This window comes from Anolis carolinensis, chromosome 4, assembly GCF_035594765.1.
Source record: "Anolis carolinensis isolate JA03-04 chromosome 4, rAnoCar3.1.pri, whole genome shotgun sequence".
In the NCBI taxonomy this organism is placed as follows: domain Eukaryota; kingdom Metazoa; phylum Chordata; class Lepidosauria; order Squamata; family Dactyloidae; genus Anolis; species Anolis carolinensis.
The window spans coordinates 44,734,256-44,754,491 of record NC_085844.1 but is presented as its reverse complement, the minus strand read 5'-3'; the positions used below and the strand labels follow the sequence as shown (position 1 = coordinate 44,754,491).

Here is a 20,236-nt window from a genome sequence, read left to right as displayed (position 1 = left end):
CTCTTTGTGACAGGCCTAACCAAGCTATCCAATACTTTAAGCCATATTTGTCCTTTATCTTATCCCATTTTTAATATCTCCATTAGGTTCCAAGAGGTCTCCTACCTTATTTACTCCATTCTCTTTCAGGGACCTGATTAAATTCTTAAATGTTTTATCTTTGTTTTCCAGGGTTTCTAGCAGAAAGGGATCTATTTTATTTATTTGTAATTTATTTTGCCATCTCTTCCAAACCTACAGTGTTGAGAGGAGGTGGGGCATCTCTTAATTTTTTAAGCTCTTTTTTATCAATTTTTTCTCCCATTTATGGCAGTTTAATGCTTGTACTCCATCTTCATACCTTCCATTTGAAGCTGATAATGTGGCCATGCAATGAAGAATCAGGAAGTCACATAGTGTTTTGCAATAAATGTCAAACCCTGCCCCCAGCTAGGGTACATTGCCTTTGCAGAATTAATGCAGTTAAGCCCCACTTTAACAGTCGTGCCGCAATGTTATGGAATCATGGGAGTTCTAGTTTGGTGATGCACCAGCGTTCTTTGTCAAAAAAAACCCTTAAGAACTTTTAAAACTACAGCTCTCATCATTTGATAGCATTAAATCAGCAATAAGGTGCTGTCAAACTGCATTAATTCAGTATAGTGTGTACATGCACCCTTGGTGCGAAGGATAACACTGATATTTACTAGTAGTGACTAGTAACACATGCGAAGCACTTCAAACACATAAAATATGTGTACAGATGTTTATTAACACAGTTGTGGTTTCCATTACTTGAAGGTAAATGTCTGCAAGGGCCCCAGGTCTGTCAAGTTAGACAGGGACATTTGGTAAGCAATCACTTGTAAGGGCTTTTTGCTCCTACTATTGTGTAGGTGTTTGGTATCAGAAGATCATACAGTCTAGTTGCCACTTCCCATTGAGTTTAACCCCATTGATCAGTAACTCAGTGAGGGCCCTTCCACACAGCCATATAACCCAGAATATCGAGGCAAGTGATCCACAATACCTGCTTTGAACTGGGTTATCTTACCTGGTTATTTTGAACTGGCCTGTCCACACTGCCATATATTCCAGTTGAAAGCAGATAGGGTGGAATTTTATACAGTTGTGTGGAAGGGTCCTGAGAACTTACTAGGTTAACAGAAAATTCCTATGCACATAGGCCGAGCCAGGTGAAAGAGTTTGTAATTAAAATGTTTAAAAAGGGTTTTTATTCTAAGCAAGATGGATACATTGACAGAAAAGTGCCTTAAAACATGAAGGTAAACCTCCTACAGGTATTCTTATAGTAACATTACAAATTCTAAGTCTTAATCATCCATAGGTGGAAAACAACCTGACTCATTCCCTATTTGAATTGGAGGACAGCTGGAATGAATATTCATGGGGGGTTAGGGAGCATGGGGACTTTTGCCCAGTCCTTACCAGCACACACACACCCCCCTCCCTCATCTGGTGTCTCTTTTAGTTCTTTTTGGCCCCCAGGGGTATTTAATAACTTTTGTTCAGAAGCATCTCAAAGTTTTCTCCAGCTGGTGGTCTTTACTGGTCCGTGATCTCTGATGATATTGAACCCCCAATAACATAAAACTTTAAATCAATACTGTAATCCTTTATTTACCTGGAGGGAAAAGTATACTCATAAGCTGTTTTGTTTCAAAATGAGAGGATATCCGTTATCATACCACTTGTTCAAATCTTGCCACAAATTCTCAATTCGTTTGTGATCTGGAATTTATTTGGGCCAGTTTGAGACATTCAAGTTCTTAGCATTTAAACTACCCTTGTGGTACCTTGGCTGTGTGTTTAGGGCCATTGTTCTGCTGGAAGGTGAACTTCTGTTCTTTCCTAGGTCCTTTGCAAAAAGAATCATAGGGCCATCATGGAAAAGACCTCATGGGCCATCCAGTCCAACCCCCTGCCAAGAAGCAGGAAATCACATTCAAAGCACCCCTGACAGATAGCCATCCAGCCTCTGCTTAAAAACCTCCAAAGAAGGAGCCTCTACCACACTCTGGGGCAGAGAGTTCCAGTGCCGAACAGCTCTCACAGTGAGAAAGTTCTTCCCAATGTTCAGGTGGAATCTCCTTTCCTGTAGTTTGAAGCCATTGTTCCGCCTCCTAGTCTCCAGGGCAGCAGAAAACAAACTTGCTCCCACCTCCCTAGGACTTCTCCTCACATATTTATGCATGACTATCATGTCTCCTCTCAGCCTTCTCTTCTGCAGGCTAAACATGCCCACCTCTATCAGCTGCTCCTCTTAGGGCTTGTTCCCCAGACCCTTGATCATTTTAGTCACCATCCTCTGGACACCGCCTAACTTGTCAACATCTCCTTTTAATTACGGTGCCCAGAATTGGACACAGTATTCTAGGTATAGTCTGACCAAGGCGGAATAGAGGGGTGGTGTGACTTCCCTGGATCTAGACACTATACTTCTGTTTATGCAGGCCAAAATCCCATTGCTTTTTTAGCTGCCGCATCACATTGTAGGCTCATGTTTAACTTGTTGTCCACGAGGACTCCAAGATCCTTTTCACACGTACTGCTGTCTAGCCAGGCACCCCTCATTCTTTATCATTGCATTTCGTTTTTTCTGCTTAAGTGGAGTATTTTGCATTTGTTCCTGTTGAACTTCATTGTGTTAGTTTTGGCCCATCCCTAATCTGTTAAGATCGTTTTGAATTCTGCTCCTGTCTTCTGGAGTATTAGCTATCCCTCCCAATTTGGTGTCATCTGCAAACTTGATGATTATGCCTTCTAACCCTTCATCTAAGTCATTAATAAAGATGTTGAACAGAACCGGGCACAGGACGGAACCTTGTGGCAGTCCACTTGTCACTTCTTTCCAGGATGAAGGAGACGCATTGGTGAGCACTCTTTGGGTTCATTCACTTAGCCAATTACAGATCCACCTAACCGTAGTTTTGCCTAGCCCACATTTGACTAGTTTATTTGTCAGAAAGTCATGTGGGACCTTGTCAAAGGCCTTACTGAAATCCAAATATGCTACATCCATGGCATTTCCTGCATCTACCCAACTTGTAATTCTATTGAAAAAAGAGATCAGATTAGTTTGGCATGACTTGTTTTTGATAAATTCGTGTTGACTATTAGCATTGACCGCATTTCTTTCTAAGTGTTTGCAGACCATTTCCTTAATGATCTTTTCCAGAATCTTGCCTGGTATCGACGTGAGGCTGACCGGACGGTAATTGTTTGGGTTGTCCTTTTTTCCCTTATTGAATATAGGGACCACATTTGCCCTCCTCCAATCTGCTGGGACTTCTTTTCTCCAAGAACTCTCCAAGATTATTGCCAGTGGTTGTGAAATAACTTCTGCCTCTTCCTTCAATACTCTTGGATGTAGTTGATCCAGCCCTGGGGACTTGAATTTATTTAGAGCAGCCAGGTGTTCCTGAACAACTTGTTTCCCTATTTCGGGTTGGATTTTACCCAATCCTTTGTCCATTCCATGTTGCTGAGGTTGATGATGGCTTTCTTTTTGTGTTAAGATTGAGGCAAAGAAGGCATTAAGTAGTTCTGCCTTTTCCCTATCCCCTGTCAGCATTACCCCATCTTCTCCTCGCAGATGCCCTATCGCCTCCTTGTTCTTCCTTTTTCTACCAACATAAGCAAAGAAGCCTTTTTATTGTTTTTAATGTTCCTGGCAAGCCTGAGCTCATTTTGCGCTTTAGCCTTGCAAACCTTTTCCCTACAAGAGTTGGTTATTTGTTTAAATTCTTTGGTGATTTCTCCCTTTTTCCACTTCTTGTGCATGTCTCTTTTGAGTCTTAGCCCAGTTAGAAGTTCTTTGGACATCCATTCTGGCTGCTTTGCACTTGTCTAATTTTTTTTCTTTGTTGGCACTGTTTGCATTTGTGCCTTGAGTATTTCACTTTTGAAAAAAACCCATCCATCCTTAACTCCCTTGTATTTTAGTATTGGCATACATGGAATGCCAGTCATTATATCTTTCATTTTTTGGAAGTCAGCTCTCCTAAAATCCAGAATGTGTGCTTGACTTGTCTTAGTTTCAGCCTTTCTTTGTATGGCGAACTGCAGAAGCACATGGTAACCTTCCCCTAAGGATCCGACCATTTCGATTGCATTGAGCAGGTCCTCTGCGTTTGTTAAGATGATATCAAGAGTAGCTGATCCCCTTGTTGCCTCTTCTACCCTGTTTCCCCGAAAATAAGACAGGGTCTTATATTAATTTTTGCTCCCAAAGATGCACTAGGTCTTATTTTCAGGGGATCTCTTATTTTTCCATGAAGAAGAGCTCACATTTATTGTTGAACAACAAAATGAACATTTATTATATACTGTAAAGTAGTTGTCATCACAAACCAGCATAACCAGACAAACTATGAATCCTATCAAGAATTTCTTGTTACTACCATTATTTACATGTACAACAATCTATGGTACCTCTTGCAATTTAGGTTTCACAAGGTTTCCACGCTGATTTCTCTCTATTCTAGTTTCAATGTAGTCATGAATGATGAATAATATAATATACTATAATAATAATATGATAATATAATAATAATATAATGATATACAATATATTAATGAGATAATATAATATAGGATATAATAATAACAGAAAATGATAATAATATGGTATTAATAGGATAATATAATAATGGGATATAATAACAGAATAGCATAATAATATAATAATAATAGGATAATATAATAGAATAATAGAATAGAATGATATAAAATATATTAATAGGGTAATATAAAATGGAATTTAATAATAACAGAATAATAATATAATAATATGAAAATATAATAGAATAATAATAGAATAATAATATAATGATATTATAATAATAATAATAGAAAAATATAATATAATGATTTAAAATATATTAATAGGATAATATAATAATGGGATATAATAATAGTAACAGAATATGATGATAATAATATGGCAATAGAATAATAGTATAAAATAATCAGTTTCATGGCATAGGATAGGAATAAGGATGAGAGGAGAATCCCAATGCGTCCTGTACCTTTAAGGGCAGAAGCAGCAGGACGAAAGCCCTCTTCCTTCATTCCCTCCCACCCTCCCTTGCCCGGGCTCCAGGAGCCAATCAGAAGCCTCTGGGAAGAAGGGAGCATGGCCAGCATGGCCTTGTCTCCGAAGGAAGAAACGGCAGCGCAGTAGCAGCCACGGAAGGTTCTTCAAGCCTCGGCTGGGGGACAGGCAAGGAAAGGCAGGCAGGGAGGGAGGGAGGGAGGCACAGAAAGCAAGCACTTTCCCTCCCTCCCTCCCTCCAGTGTGTGTATTAGTGCTGCTTTAGCCCTGCAGCCATGCTTCCCAATGGAACTCTGCTGCAGCCTTAGTTGCTAGGTCTTACTTTCAGGGGAGGCCTTATATTTGGCAATCCCCCCAAACCCCTGCTAGGTCTTATTCTTTGGGGCGGCCTTATTTTCGGGGAAACACGGTACCTTCTGGACCACAAAATTGTTTGCAAGGCAAGAAACAGGTTTTCCTATAGAGTTCCCTGTATTTGGCATGATGTTCTTAGGTAGCGAATATTGTTGACTTTGTACCACATGGTGTTTTGTAACGAAGTGAAAGCATTCAATTTTGCCAGAGTTGTATTGTGGAAGCACATGTTTGCAGTATCTTATATATACTTCTGGAAATGCAGAATAGGTTTAATATAGATCCACCCCCAACCAGTTCTTTCCTCCTGGCACTCTTCCATAAAGCTCAGCTATGTCAGTGGTTCTCAGCCTGAGGGTCCCCATATGTTTTGGCCTTCAACTCTGTTATTGTTGCTTCTCTAACTAATGCCCTCCTTATCCAGTTATTGAACTTTGATGTTCTCTATCATTATAATTCAAGTATCTTCATTCCAGCTGGGGGTGTGTTCATATTTTCAGAATTGTTTTTATAAACCCATTCCAACTTGTTCTTCAGCAAAAAAAAATATCCTGAACTTGTTTCAATTGGTCTTCTGTATATTGTTTAGATATGTTCTCCAATAAATTTTGTAACCAGAAAAATGTATCTAATTTGAGAAATTTCAGGTAGACTCAGTTCAACGACTTATGTGGCTTTTGGAAGCAGAAGGTTGCACCAGTGTTTATGGAGACACATTACAGCATTTGGCAAGCACCCATCTATTTTTATTTTTTGCCACAGTAAAAATATTTTGCACTTTCATAGTATTCTGTATGTCTTATATGTACTAAATATTAAGAATGCCAATTAAATCAATTCCATTTCCTGATCATGATGCAAACAAAACGTCGAAAAGCTACAACAACGTATCTTCAAACTCTGTGTTTGATTAGAACTCACTTTATTCTGTTCACAGAAACATGTTTTTTGATACGGGATATTTTTATATTCTGCAATATGTTTGAATTTTTATTGGGTTCAGAAAATACTGCACAGGCCAAACAAGTTTGTATATTTTGGTGTATGAAAGTTAGGAATAGCCACAAATATGACTCTTGAAAAATGTGTCATGTATAATGAATCAAATTAGGTGGAAAGCACCTTAACCAGGTGGTTCTCAACCTGGAGTCTCCAGATGTTTTTGGCCTTTAACTCTACAGCCATATCACCCTAAATGCGCCCTATCTCGTCTGATCTCAGAAGCTAAGCAGGGTCGGGCCTGCTTAGTACTTGGATAGGGGACCACCTGGGAATACCGGGTGCTGTAGACTTTTAAAAACAAAGTTCTCACTGTGGCTTGAGTCCTAATAGTAAAGTTTACTCCTAGTAAACTGAAAGAAGTACCCATGCACTAAGACATATCTAGCGTTCTCAGTTAACTCAGGATATAACAAAATTCTCTGTGTTGTATTTATTACTTTGTTTTCTTAAGTCTTGAAATAGAAACATTTCTCACACTAGTAAGGAATTTTAAACTCCTCATACGTATTGCTAGATTACTTTTATTTTATTTTTTTTAAAAGCAGGCCAGTATTTTTAATTGGACAATTTATTTTTAAAACTTGGGTCTCTGCTGTGTGTTATTTCCCACTGCTAATTTCTTAAGGCCCTTCCAAACAGGCCTTATATCTCTGGATCTGATCCTAGGTTTTCTGTTTACCCTAGCTATGGAGATGAGGATGGACCATATTGTGCATGGTCTGAAAAATATTACTAGTAACATGTGGCGATATTTCACACAAAATGATCCTTTGACATCCACAGGTGGCTGTCTTTTGTTATATAGGAAGGAACCCCTCCCACACACACCTAAGTCAGAAAGCACAATGAAAGGCCAGTCTTTTGACATTTAGTCTTTTGGAGCAACACTATTATCTTTGCAATTGTGTTCTTGCCAGCCGTAACAGAGGAGCTAAGTTCAGTAATTACCTAGTTGAGCAACCACACCCTGCTTCAGTTCTAAGAATAGATCCAACTGACCATATCCATTTTCTCAGTACTCCTTAGAGGAATTTTGAGAATTTCTGCCCAATGTAGTTATCCCGCTGTCTCCCAAGTTACAAAGTTTACTTGTGCTACAAGTACCACTCAAGATGCTTCACCCTGAAATCGCATCAAGATATATGATCCTCTCTACTTTAAGAAGGTGGTAGTTACACAGACTATTAAGTCATGATGGAGGGCTTATTATTAAAGCCATAGTATGTATTACTTCCTATAATAGGGTTTGCTTGTGCATGCTTATAGATCATTTGGTTTCTCATAGAATAGAATAGATAACTTTATTGTCATTGTACGTTGTATAACAAAATTAAATGTTTTCCCCAGCACACATCACAAACAACACACCCATCCCTTCACACTCCCACCACACAGCTCCCAATGCCACATCAGTGTGATGCCATGGAGTTCAATATAGTTACAGCTCTAGGATAAAAGTTGTCTCCCAGTCTGTTTGTCCTTGCCTTTGTCATCCTGTACCATCTGCCAGATGGTAATAATTCAAAAAAAAGAATATGCTGAATGAGATGGATTTCCAAGAATGCTCTGAGCTTTCTTAAAGCTGTGGGACCTATAAAGTTCTTCCAAAGAGGGGAGAGGACAACCAATGATTCTCTGTGCAGAAGTGGTGGCCCTTTGGACCACCTTCGTATCTGTCACTGTGTAGTTACCAAACCATGTGCAGATGCAGTATGTTAGGACACTATAGCACAGCGGTAAAAGTCACCAGCAGTTTTACATTCAGTTGTTGGTTTTTTAGATGTGTCAGGTAGTACAGTCTCTGCTGGGCCTTCTTAACTAATGCTACCATATGGCTACCCTAGGTTAGATCCTCCTTAACAGTGACACCCAGGAACTTAAAACTGGCCACCTGTTCTACTTGGTCCCCATTTATGACTAAGGGCTGGATTTCTGGTCTGTTCTTTCTGTAGTCCACTATGAGCTCCTTGGTCTTATTGATGTTACTCCAGCCTGTCTGAACCCAACTGGCAACGGTCACTTAGAGGACCTTTTCATCAGCAGCTCCACAACTGTGGAATGATCTGCCATAAGAGCTCCGGCAGCTAGATCTGCTGTCGCAGTTTAAGACAGAAATGAAAACCTATCTCTTCTGGCAGGCCTACCCAGACGGTTTTAATGACAGATTTTGAACCTGCACCTGTTGTTTAATCTCTGTTTGTGTAATTTAATATGTATCTTGTGGAAATATGTTTTAATGGGTGTTTTAGGTGAATGTGTGTTTTACAATATTGTAAACAACCTCAAGCCGTAAGGAGAGGCAGGCAAGAAATAAAATTTATTATTATTATTAAGAACCAAATTTTTGTTCCTTCAACATGAGAGCAGCCGATCCACCTCATCTCAATAGGCAGACTCATCCCCTTCATAATCTTGCAGCTGGTTACATGAAATTATTCTGTTACAATCTTGTGTGTGAAATAGTGCAAAGGTTTTGGGTTTTTTTAAACTGGAAATTTTTGAAAGAACTATTTATTTTTCAGGTGTGGGAAAATCATGTTTATTGTTGCAGTTTACCGACAAAAGGTTTCAACCAGTGCATGACCTTACCATAGGTAAGTCGTTACAAATAGTCGAATGAATAATGAAGATGACAATCTCATATGTCAGTAGTTGGAATTAATTTTATAGTCTTTAAACTACTACTTTAGAAGACTATAAAATCATACATTTATAAATACATGGAGACATGTATCGGTGGTGCTTAGTACATTTAGTAATAAATTTAAATAAACCAGACTTCTATGAGACAGGTGTCACCAGATGGCTCACTGTAGTTCAATTTAATTATATTTATAGACTGAGATTGCATTCTTACAGACATATAAGCCATGACAATCCTTTTTTATTCTACGTAGGGTGTGTACTGGTTTTTTTTTTTAAAAAAAACATATTTGTTCACTGAACAAGGTGGGAATTTTGCTCAACATATCATTCAAACAGAAGATTTTACATTGTTGCTCCCCTCTGTAAGCAATGATTGGTAAATAGAGGGCAAACTAATGGTTAATCCTGGCTTGCAAAGTGAATGCTGAGTGAGGCCTTAGAATTCAGATCATGTACTAAAGAAATGGTTTTTTAGCTTTTTCATTGCATGTGTTAGCAGAGAATGATGGTTAACTAGTTGCATTATACAGTAGAGTCTCACTTATCCAACATAAATGGGCCGGCAGAACGTTGGATAAACTGTGTTGAACTTTATCTGGTGGCGTTCTGTCTTTGACAGCGAATGTCAAGGACAGAACGCCACAAGATTCAAAGTAACAGAGTTTATTAGATTACAGAACTCAAAAATGCCCGTAAAACACAAGGGCCAGGCAGTTTTTGCCTTTAGGAGCAAAAAGGGGCAAAAGTAAATGTTCAAAAGATAAACCGGATTAAACCGGAGTTTAATCCGGGTAAAAAACAAACTGCTTGCTTCAGCCTGGGTATAAACGAAACGAAAGCCAAGGAACAAAAGATACAAAGAATGCAACTAATTGGCAGCAGATTCCTCTCTGCTGCCAACACTGTGCTTAGAGTAACTTGCGTCGCTCCCCCACACACACAGCAGACAGGATCTTCAACACGAGTAAATCAGCCAAGGATTGTAGCAGTTGAGTAGACCAGTTCCGTTCCGTAGATCAAAGCCCGAAGCAGACGTTTGTAGTTTTTCCAAGTCCAAGAAGGGGGGAAGACAAGCCGTGGTCAGTTCAGTCCGAGTTCTCAAAGCAGGAGATGGCGTCCGTCAAGAAGACGACGGAAGGTCAAGCTAATAAGAGTAAGCACAGGTTTGCACAAACAAATGCCCACACAATCCCTCCCGCCGTCTGACCCTGGATTCCAATCAACTTACGTCACAGCACAGGAAAGCACACAAGTCTTCAGGGAAGCGTCCCACACACACACGGATCCCAAGCGTTTGCCCAGATTACCTTGCCCAACGCAATTTGCAATTGCTCTCAAGCCCCATTTTATGCCAGTTACAAATCTTCATCACTGTCAGCTGTCCTCCTTAACCCGGGCGTTTCCTCATCACTTTCCTCGTCAGAGCTGGAACACCTCTGACTACGCCCAACAGCATCTCCAGCTGTGGATCCCGTCCCATCCCTCCAGCTAAACCATGGGTCTAATCCTGAAGGTCCCCATTCATCTTCTGTCCCATCATGGCCAGTGGCACCCACTTCCTCCCTTACCCGAGTCCAATCCATCTCATCCTCCTCTGAGCTAACCAGCTCCTCCTCCATTCTCTCCGTAAACCCTTCGAAAGACTCCTCGTCAGATGGTGCTGCAAATATGTCTCGCAGTCTTTTTCTCTCTCGCTCCTCGAGAGTATCTGACTCTCGAGGAGTCTTACGCCCACGCCTGTCAGTAACAGAGCCACGAGGCTCAATCATAACACTATCCCCTCTCACAAAGGCCTCCTCCCCCGATGGCGGAGAAGTGGCAGTGATACCCTCTGCTATAGCACCACGACGACTAGAGGTATCAAGTTTCAACAGCGAACGATGAAAGACTGGATGGACCTTTAAACTAGACGGTAAACGCAAACGAAACGCAACAGAAGAAATCTTTTTAACGATAGGAAAGGGACCCAAATACCGAGGCGCAAACTTTCCCCCAGCCTGTTTAATATGTTTGGAAGATAACCACACCAAATCCCCTTCTTCCAACTCCTCCCCTGCCTGCCTGTGGCGGTCAGCCTGAGTCTTTTGCGTTGCCTTAGCTTCCAACAGTAAGCGACGGGCAACATCATGCAATGCAGCCATTTCCGAAGAGCGGTACACAGGGTCCGAAGAGACCACATTGGTCGACGGCGCCACACCTCCCCGTGGGTGAAAACCATAAGTTAGCTCAAATGGCGTATGCTGACTAGACGTGTGCACCGCATTGTTGTAAGCAAATTCCGCCACCGGTAACCACTTTACCCAAGCCGTGGGTTGATCTAAACAAAAACAACGCAGATACTGCTCTAAGAGCCCATTAACCCGTTCCGACTGTCCATCCGTTTGCGGATGGAAAGCTGAAGACACGTTTAACTTAGTCCCCAAACACTCATGGAAGTGTTTCCAAAAGCGTGACACAAATTGCGGAGCCCTATCTGAAATAATCACCTCGGGTGCTCCGTGCAAACGATAGATGTGCTTTGTAAATAGTAAGGCCAACGTAGGGGCCGCCGGAATGGTTGAACAAGGAATAAAATGAGCCAGTTTACTAAATAAATCCACCACCACCCAAATACAAGTATAACCCCCAGACTTAGGCAAATCTGAAATAAAATCCATGGAAATGATTTGCCATGGCCTCTCCGGAACAGGTAAAGACGATAACAACCCTCTAGGGCGCCCAACAGGCGTCTTACTCTGCTGACAAACGGCGCAGCTGTCACAAAAGCGCAGAATGTCTTGCCGCATCTTTGGCCACCAGTAGCTCCTGGTGATAAGCTGTACGGTCTTGAACCTGCCAAAGTGCCCAGCCATGGGTTCGTCATGGTGGGCTCTAATCACCTCCAACCTGAGGGTCCCTACTGGTACGTAAACCTGCCCCCTACGCACCAATACCCCGTCTTGATCCTGGAGATGCGGTAGTATGGTACGGTTACCTGCAGAGAGCAGCATCAGTTGCTCCTGAGTCCACACATCATCCTTCTGAGCCTCAAGGATCTGGTCATGTAACCCAAGCTCATTATCTACAACACACAGAGAGGCAGTAGGCAAGATGGTCTGACATACTACCTGCTCATTGGTCTTAAATTCCGGCTTGCGGGATAAAGCATCGGCCCGCAAGTTTGCCTTCCCCTCCACGAACTGCACCTTGAAGTTAAACCTGGAGAAAAACAAAGCCCAGCGGATTTGACGCTGGTTTAACCTCTTTGCTGTTTGCAAGTGCTCTAAGTTCTTGTGATCAGATCTGACCACGATCTGGTGCCGTGCCCCTTCAAGCCAGTGCCGCCACACCTCAAACGCCACCTTAATCGCCAACAACTCCTTCTCCCATATGGTATAGTTCTGCTCGAAGGGTGTTAGTTGCCGCGAGTAAAATCCACAGGGACGCAAGGTCCCTGAGGAATCCTTCTGAGACAATACAGCCCCCAACGCGTAGCTAGAAGCGTCCGCTTCTACCACGAACGGTTTGTCAACATCAGGATGGGTTAGTATGTTGTCCGATTGAAAACTAGACTTTAATTGTAGAAACGCCTCGTGAGCTTCCCGCCCCCACACAAATGGCTGTTTCTTGCGCAGAAGCTGCGTCAAAGGTACCGTGAGCTTTGCAAAATTCGGAATAAACTCCCGGTAGTAATTAGCGAAACCCAAGAACCTTTGTACATCCTTCTTAGTCTTCAGCTCCTGCCATGAGTTGACGGCGTCAACCTTATGTGGGTCCATTTTAAGTTCCCTACCTGACACTACATGACCTAGGAACTCCACTTCAGGCACATGAAAGACGCACTTGGAAGCCTTGGCGAAAAGCCCATTAGCCCGCAGTCGGTGCAGAACCTGCTTGACATGTTGACGATGTTCTTTCTCGTCCTTAGAAAAAATCAAGATATCATCCAAATAAATCACTAAAAATTGGTCAATTAGGTCCCTGAACACATCGTTCATGAACCTCTGGAATACCGCAGGAGCATTACAAAGCCCAAAAGGCATGACTCGGAACTCGTGGCATCCGAAACACGTGTTAAATGCCGTCTTCCATTCATCCCCTTCCCGTATACGGATTAAGTTATAGGCCCCCCGCAGGTCAAGCTTGGTAAAGACCTTAGCCCCTTGCACCCTTGATAACAGTTCCGAGATTAAAGGGAGCGGGTACCTATCCCGAATGGTGTATTTGTTTAGGATCCGATAGTCACAGACCAGCCTAAGTTCCCCAGTCTTTTTGGCTACAAAGAATACTGGTGCCGCAGTTGGAGAACTAGATGGGCGAATAAACCCCTTGGCTAAATTTTCATCTAGAAACTCCCGCAAAGCTTGCCTTTCCGGTACAGTCAAGGCATACAGCCTCCCTGCTGGCAGTTTCGCACCTTCTGCCAACTTGATGGCGCAATCATATGGCCTGTGCGGTGGTAATTTGTCCGCTTCTCTTTTACAAAATACATCAGAGAACTCCCCATACTCAGCAGGCACACCCTCCATATCAGAATGAGTAACATTTAGAGTGCAACAGTCCTGCCTCTTTAAGATCACTTTACGTGTTGCCCAATCTACTTGTGGGTTTACTACAGCTAGCCAATCCATCCCCAGGATCACATCATATCTAGGCAAGCTCGTAATATCCCACACAAACGTTCCCGTTACTCCCTGCACCTCCCACGTTACTGCTGAGGTTTCATGGTTAACCACCCCAGTCTCCAGCAGTCTCCCATCTGCTCCTTCCACCCACACGTCGCATGCCTTGCGCACTCTAGGAATGCCATGCTTCTTAGCAAACTCAATATCTACATAGGAGACCGTAGCCCCTGAGTCCAGCAGTGCCAAAGTAGAAACAAGTTCCCTTCCCCCAACAGATAATGTAATGGGTACGAAAACATGCTTCCTCCCCTCAGTTGACTGCTTGAGGAGCCCTAGTGCGTTGGACTCGCGTCGCACTAGGGCTGGCCTTTTCCCGAAAGCTGGGAAGGTTTCACATTACAATTTTTGGCAAAATGCCCAGCATTCCCACAGTACAAACACAAGCCCAGCTGCCTCCTACGGCTCTTTTCCTCTGTAGACAGCTTTTTAAAGACCCCAAGCTCCATGGGCTCTTCCCCCATCACCACAGGTGCCCTGGTTACATGCATGGGTGGCGCACACATTGCTTTTGAGTGTTTACGAGCCTCGAACCTTGCGTCTAAACGCAGCACCTTAGCTACTAAGGCGTCCCAGCTTTCAGCCGGCTCCAAGCGTGCTAATTCATCCTGGAGCATATCACTTAACCCGGCAGTAAATAAAAGCATGAATGCATCTTCCCCCCAATCCAGCTGGTGGCGATACAGGTTAAACTTATTTAAGTAATTCAAAACAGTCCCCTTTCCCTGTTTCAACCGATACAGAGCCCACCCAGCGTTCTCCGTGCGGAGAGGATCCCCAAAAGTATCAGTTAACAACTTTTTGAAATTATTCAAATTGTCCTTGACTGGGTCATTTCCCAAAATTAAGTTAGTGGCCCATTGTCCTGCGGGACCGGTCAACAAACTCAAAATAAAGGCCACCTTGCTAGTGTCTGTAGGAAAAGCATGAGCACTGAGCTGAGAAAAATAAAGCTCCACTTGTGCCAAAAAGGTTGGCAACTTGCACCTGGTTCCGTCAAAGCGTTCAGGAGTCAAAACATGTCCTTTCACAGCCTGAGCTGTTTGGCTAACGGTAAAAGCCGTTTGCAATTGGTCTACTTTGGCCCTTAACTCATCCATCGTCTTCCTGACGGGTTTATTGCTGCAATAAACTTTTTATGGGCGTTGGGCAATCTGTCAAGGACAGAACGCCACAAGATTCAAAGTAACAGAGTTTATTAGATTACAGAACTCAAAAATGCCCGTAAAACACAAGGGCCAGGCAGTTTTTGCCTTTAGGAGCAAAAAGGGGCAAAAGTAAATGTTCAAAAGATAAACCGGATTAAACCGGAGTTTAATCCGGGTAAAAAACAAACTGCTTGCTTCAGCCTGGGTATAAACGAAACGAAAGCCAAGGAACAAAAGATACAAAGAATGCAACTAATTGGCAGCAGATTCCTCTCTGCTGCCAACACTGTGCTTAGAGTAACTTGCGTCGCTCCCCCACACACACAGCAGACAGGATCTTCAACACGAGTAAATCAGCCAAGGATTGTAGCAGTTGAGTAGACCAGTTCCGTTCCGTAGATCAAAGCCCGAAGCAGACGTTTGTAGTTTTTCCAAGTCCAAGAAGGGGGGAAGACAAGCCGTGGTCAGTTCAGTCCGAGTTCTCGAAGCAGGAGATGGCGTCCGTCAAGAAGACGACGGAAGGTCAAGCTAATAAGAGTAAGCACAGGTTTGCACAAACAAATGCCCACACAATCCCTCCCGCCGTCTGACCCTGGATTCCAATCAACTTACGTCACAGCACAGGAAAGCACACAAGTCTTCAGGGAAGCGTCCCACACACACACGGATCCCAAGCGTTTGCCCAGATTACCTTGCCCAACGCAATTTGCAATTGCTCTCAAGCCCCATTTTATGCCAGTTACAAATCTTCATCACTGTCAGCTGTCCTCCTTAACCCGGGCGTTTCCTCATCACTTTCCTCGTCAGAGCTGGAACACCTCTGACTACGCCCAACAGCATCTCCAGCTGTGGATCCCGTCCCATCCCTCCAGCTAAACCATGGGTCTAATCCTGAAGGTCCCCATTCATCTTCTGTCCCATCATGGCCAGTGGCACCCACTTCCTCCCTTACCCGAGTCCAATCCATCTCATCCTCCTCTGAGCTAACCAGCTCCTCCTCCATTCTCTCCGTAAACCCTTCGAAAGACTCCTCGTCAGATGGTGCTGCAAATATGTCTCGCAGTCTTTTTCTCTCTCGCTCCTCGAGAGTATCTGACTCTCGAGGAGTCTTACGCCCACGCCTGTCAGTAACAGAGCCACGAGGCTCAATCATAACAGCGAATATGTTGGATAATATGGAAGGATTAAGGAAAAGCCTATTAAACATCAAATTACATTATGATTTTACAAATTAAGCACCAAAACATCATGTTATACAACAAATTTGACAGAAAAAGTAGTTCAGTACGCAGTAATGCTATGTAGTAATTACTGTATTTACGAATTTAGCACCAAAATATCACAATGTTTTGAAAACATTGACTACAAAAATGCGTTGGATAATCCAAAATGTTGGATAAGCGAGTGTTGAATAAGTGAGACTCTACTTTAGTTCCAATATTATCTATAGAAAACCAGCAACATTATTTGCTTTAACTGGCAGCCACTTTACTCTGAATATTAAATATCAGTTTAAATGTTTTGTTAAATCTGAATTACAATGCTCTTCTAAATTTTTATATGTGTAAATAAATTTCAGTGGCTGCATTTAGCTAAATTAATGCAGTGAATGTCATTGTCATGTTCTCTTTCAGATAGTAGATGTTGTGGCTTTTTCTAAGATTTTTTTTTTTAAATGCATCACATTGTAGTTTCAGATGTTTGTTTCCCATTTTTCTCGCTTTTAAAAATATTATTTCTGTTCTTTCTTCATCCAATGAATGTACAAGAGCAGTTCATAGCAAAATCCACTTTTAACTGGGATAATATTGCCTCCCCTTATTATCCAACATACTTACCAACTATACTTCCCCTTTCTTTCTGCCATATACATTTTACTCTCTTCTACTCATCTGTTAAGAACAGCCATACCTTAAAGAAAAGTCAAAAACTCCTCAAGGACCAACAGACTGAATCTGTTGCTCCACACTAGTATAAGATAAGATGGTAAGATGCGTAAGATAGATGGATGTTATCCTTGAAGTGACTGGCTTGACCTTGAAGGAGCTGGGGGTGGCACGGCCAACATGGAGTTCTGGGTCACGAATCGGAAATGACTGAATGAATAAAGAACAAATCTGTTATCATATCTCAGCAGAATATAGCTGTTTTAATATCTCTAAGAACTTAAAATCTTTTCTGTGTCTAAGCAGACTGTTTTCTTCAACATGGATCTGTGTCATTTAGGCCTCATAGTCAAGTTTCAGACTTTCTTCCTTCATTATACTTTCTGTATTAACAACAGATATTACCTATTTAAAGTTCTTTTGATAGCACTTTAAAGTCTATCTTGAAGATTTTATAAGAAATAGTTTTATAAGATTGTTCTTGCTCCCCCCTTTTAAAAAAACACAAGCAGCCCTTTTTTGCATTGCTATTCTGTAAATGATCATTTGAAATACCTGACACAGAATCATAGAATCTTAGGGCTGGAAGGAACCTCAAGGACCATCTAGTCCAAACTCCTGCCATGCAGGAATACACAACTAGAACATTTATGAAAGATGCCAGTCCAACCTCTATTTAGAGATCTCCAAAGATAGAAACAAATTCAATGTGTTCCATTATTGAACTTTTTTTTACAGTAAAAACGGTTCTTAATAATTAGGAGGAATCTCTTTCCTTGCAATGTGAATCCATTAATTTGTGTTCTGGTCTTTTGGGAAGCAGAAAACAATCTGGCTAAATTTTCTACATTATATTCCTTTAGATATTTAAAGATGGTTCTCATGTCACCTCATTTTACATAAAGCTTGATTTTTAGACCTTTGATCATGTTGGTCGCCCTTGTCTAGATCTGTTCCAGCTTGTCAATATCCTTCCTGACCTGTAATGCCCAAAACTGGACACAGTATTTCTTTTTAATTTGGACATTATAAAATTATTAATGCAGTTTAAAATAGCATTTGTTTTTTTTTGCTTCTGCATCACACTGTTGACTCATGCTTAATTTGTGATCTCTTGAGATCCATACATCCTTTTCACATGTACTGCTTTGAAGTCAGGTGTCACTCATCCTGTATTTGCACATTTTTTCTGTCTGCATATACTTTGGTGAAATTCAAGATTTTTCAAGAATACAAATCTATATAGAAAATCTAATAGTCTGTGGTAAGTAGAATAGGAAGATAGGTGAAAAACATGTATAATAATGTTGTTCCTTGTTATAACTAAGATTGTAACAAGTTCTGAAATATAACATCTCCTTTTATTATTTAGGTGTAGAATTTGGTGCTCGAATGATAACTATTGATGGAAAACAGATAAAGCTTCAGATATGGGATACCGTAAGTATAGATAAGATTTCTATACAAATTTATTTAGAAATAAAAAGTTAAGATTATGTTTCAAAGAAAAGGCACAAGACATTGCCTCTCACTTTTTTACAGTAGAAAATTGAAAGAATTGTGTGAACTTTGATTAGGCACGTACAAACTGACAATGTTGTGAACTGGAAAAGCAGAAAGAAAGCTTATTCTATCTCATAACTAGAAAACCTGTGTCTTCGATCAGCAATTACTGTTTACATTGAAAAAGGATTTATCCTTATTTGGAGTGAACAACACTGCTAACCTACTTCAAAACCAGTTGTGGTGTTGTTTCATTTTCCCAGCATGAAAGCATAGGGAGACAAGACACCTTTTTCCTTCTATTTTGTTTCAGTTAGGTTTTTGTACATACCAAATATGTGTGATTCAACTAATCAAATGAGTGGAATATTCATCAGGTCAGATCATGCTGGCTTGTGAGAAGGAGAGGGTACAAATTTATCAGTATAGATTCCAAAAGCATCCTATATGACATTCCAGTAACAGCAAACAAACAGCCTTGCAACTGAATCAAATGTTTTTAAAAAGTAATACAGTTTGATTTTTATTGTACTGTGATTTAAAAAAATGTTATAGAGTGTTCATTATGTAACCAATATATTATGGATATATTGGTTAGCATATTTTTCCTGTCTGAAAGAGATTGGTTTCATATGTATTGTTTTCTTAGTAACAATTACAGATTGTAATTCTGCCATATCAGTTTTCATGTTTATGACTGAAATAAAAGAGATGCTGTTGACACTGTGTTCAGACATCCTAACATTTCTTACCGTTAAATGAATTTGTACGCGCATGGTGCATCTACACTGTAGAATTGATGCCGTTTAACAAAACTGCAATAGCTCAATTCTATGGAATCATGAGAGCTGTAGTTTTACAAGTTTTTAGCCATATTCTCAAATACCCTTAGTGCCTCACCAAATTACAAATCCCAGAATTCCATAGAATTAACCCATTGCAGTTAAAGTATCAAATTGCATTAATCATATATTATAGATGCAGCCTCAGACTGCTATTTTTTTGAAGTCCTTCTGTTCTTCACACTTCTTCTTTGGGACTTTAATATACCATCTTCTTTTAATTCACAGTAATATATTTTCTTTGTTCCTCAAGAGTCTCCATACAATCGGGAAATTACTGTAAATCAGAGCGTTCTGTTTTTTCTTTCAAACTTGATAGCCATTTGGTCACCTGGTTTTAGTATGCAGGAGAGTAGTACTATTTCTTTCCTATATAAGCAGCTTGCTGCAATTCTCTTGTTCTATCTGCAGTCAGCTTTTTATTTTCATTGTTTTCTGATATGCTGATTAATATTTATCAGCTGCATTCTGATAAATATTAATCAGCATATAGAGAGATGGAATGTTTGCATCCTGAACATACTGTGCGTGTGTGTGTGTGTGGTTAACTTTCTAATGACCCTTCCCTGAACATATTTTTCTCCAATTTTTGCAGTGTGGGATGTTTCTGTTGTAGCATTTCTTCCATGTGCATATTACATGATGGTTCATTCTGTACTTCTGTGTAGCTACTGCAACACTCTGTTCCGCCCTTTATCTTCTCATTTTTCAGCCATGCAAAGTCTTGCACATTACTTAAACAGAAATGCACTGTTTGCAGCACTCTTGAGTTCTGGACAACCTCCCCAGTGGTTAAATTTAATGGGAGACAAGATCAGACCCTCAGGCCAGTGACCAAGGAGTCCCCCAGTACTATCATCAGGGTTTCTCGCTTCATGGAGGATCAAAATTGCCTCCAGGTTCTCATCTTAGAAAGATGGTCGAGAAGGATACCATAGTTGATGGTACTGCAAGCCACTATGTTCAGAAGAACCAAAAGGGAACACGGCCCCTTTCCAGTACCCAGTTTAAATTATCTCTCCAGGCTTTTCTGTTTCATAGTCAGGCTTCTGGCCATATTCGAAATGGATTTTGTTAATCTGTCACATTCATGAACCTTTGTAACTAGGAATCTAGTACCTTGCCTAGAAATTTATTA

The 20,236-nt window shown here is 41.1% G+C and overlaps 1 protein-coding gene and 1 pseudogene across 1 annotated transcript in view; both read left to right on the top strand.

Annotated features, from left to right (window-relative positions):
• The window catches only part of rab2a (RAB2A, member RAS oncogene family), a 53,282-nt gene that overhangs the window by 5,428 nt on the left and 27,618 nt on the right, over positions 1-20,236 (top strand). Inside the window, exons 2-3 of the mRNA XM_008108494.3 lie at positions 8,935-9,006; positions 18,126-18,193. Of these exons, the coding sequence (XP_008106701.1) occupies positions 8,935-9,006; positions 18,126-18,193 (140 nt within the window). The remainder of the gene's footprint in view (positions 1-8,934; positions 9,007-18,125; positions 18,194-20,236) is intronic.
• Positions 6,584-6,702, top strand: LOC134299038 (5S ribosomal RNA; annotated as a pseudogene).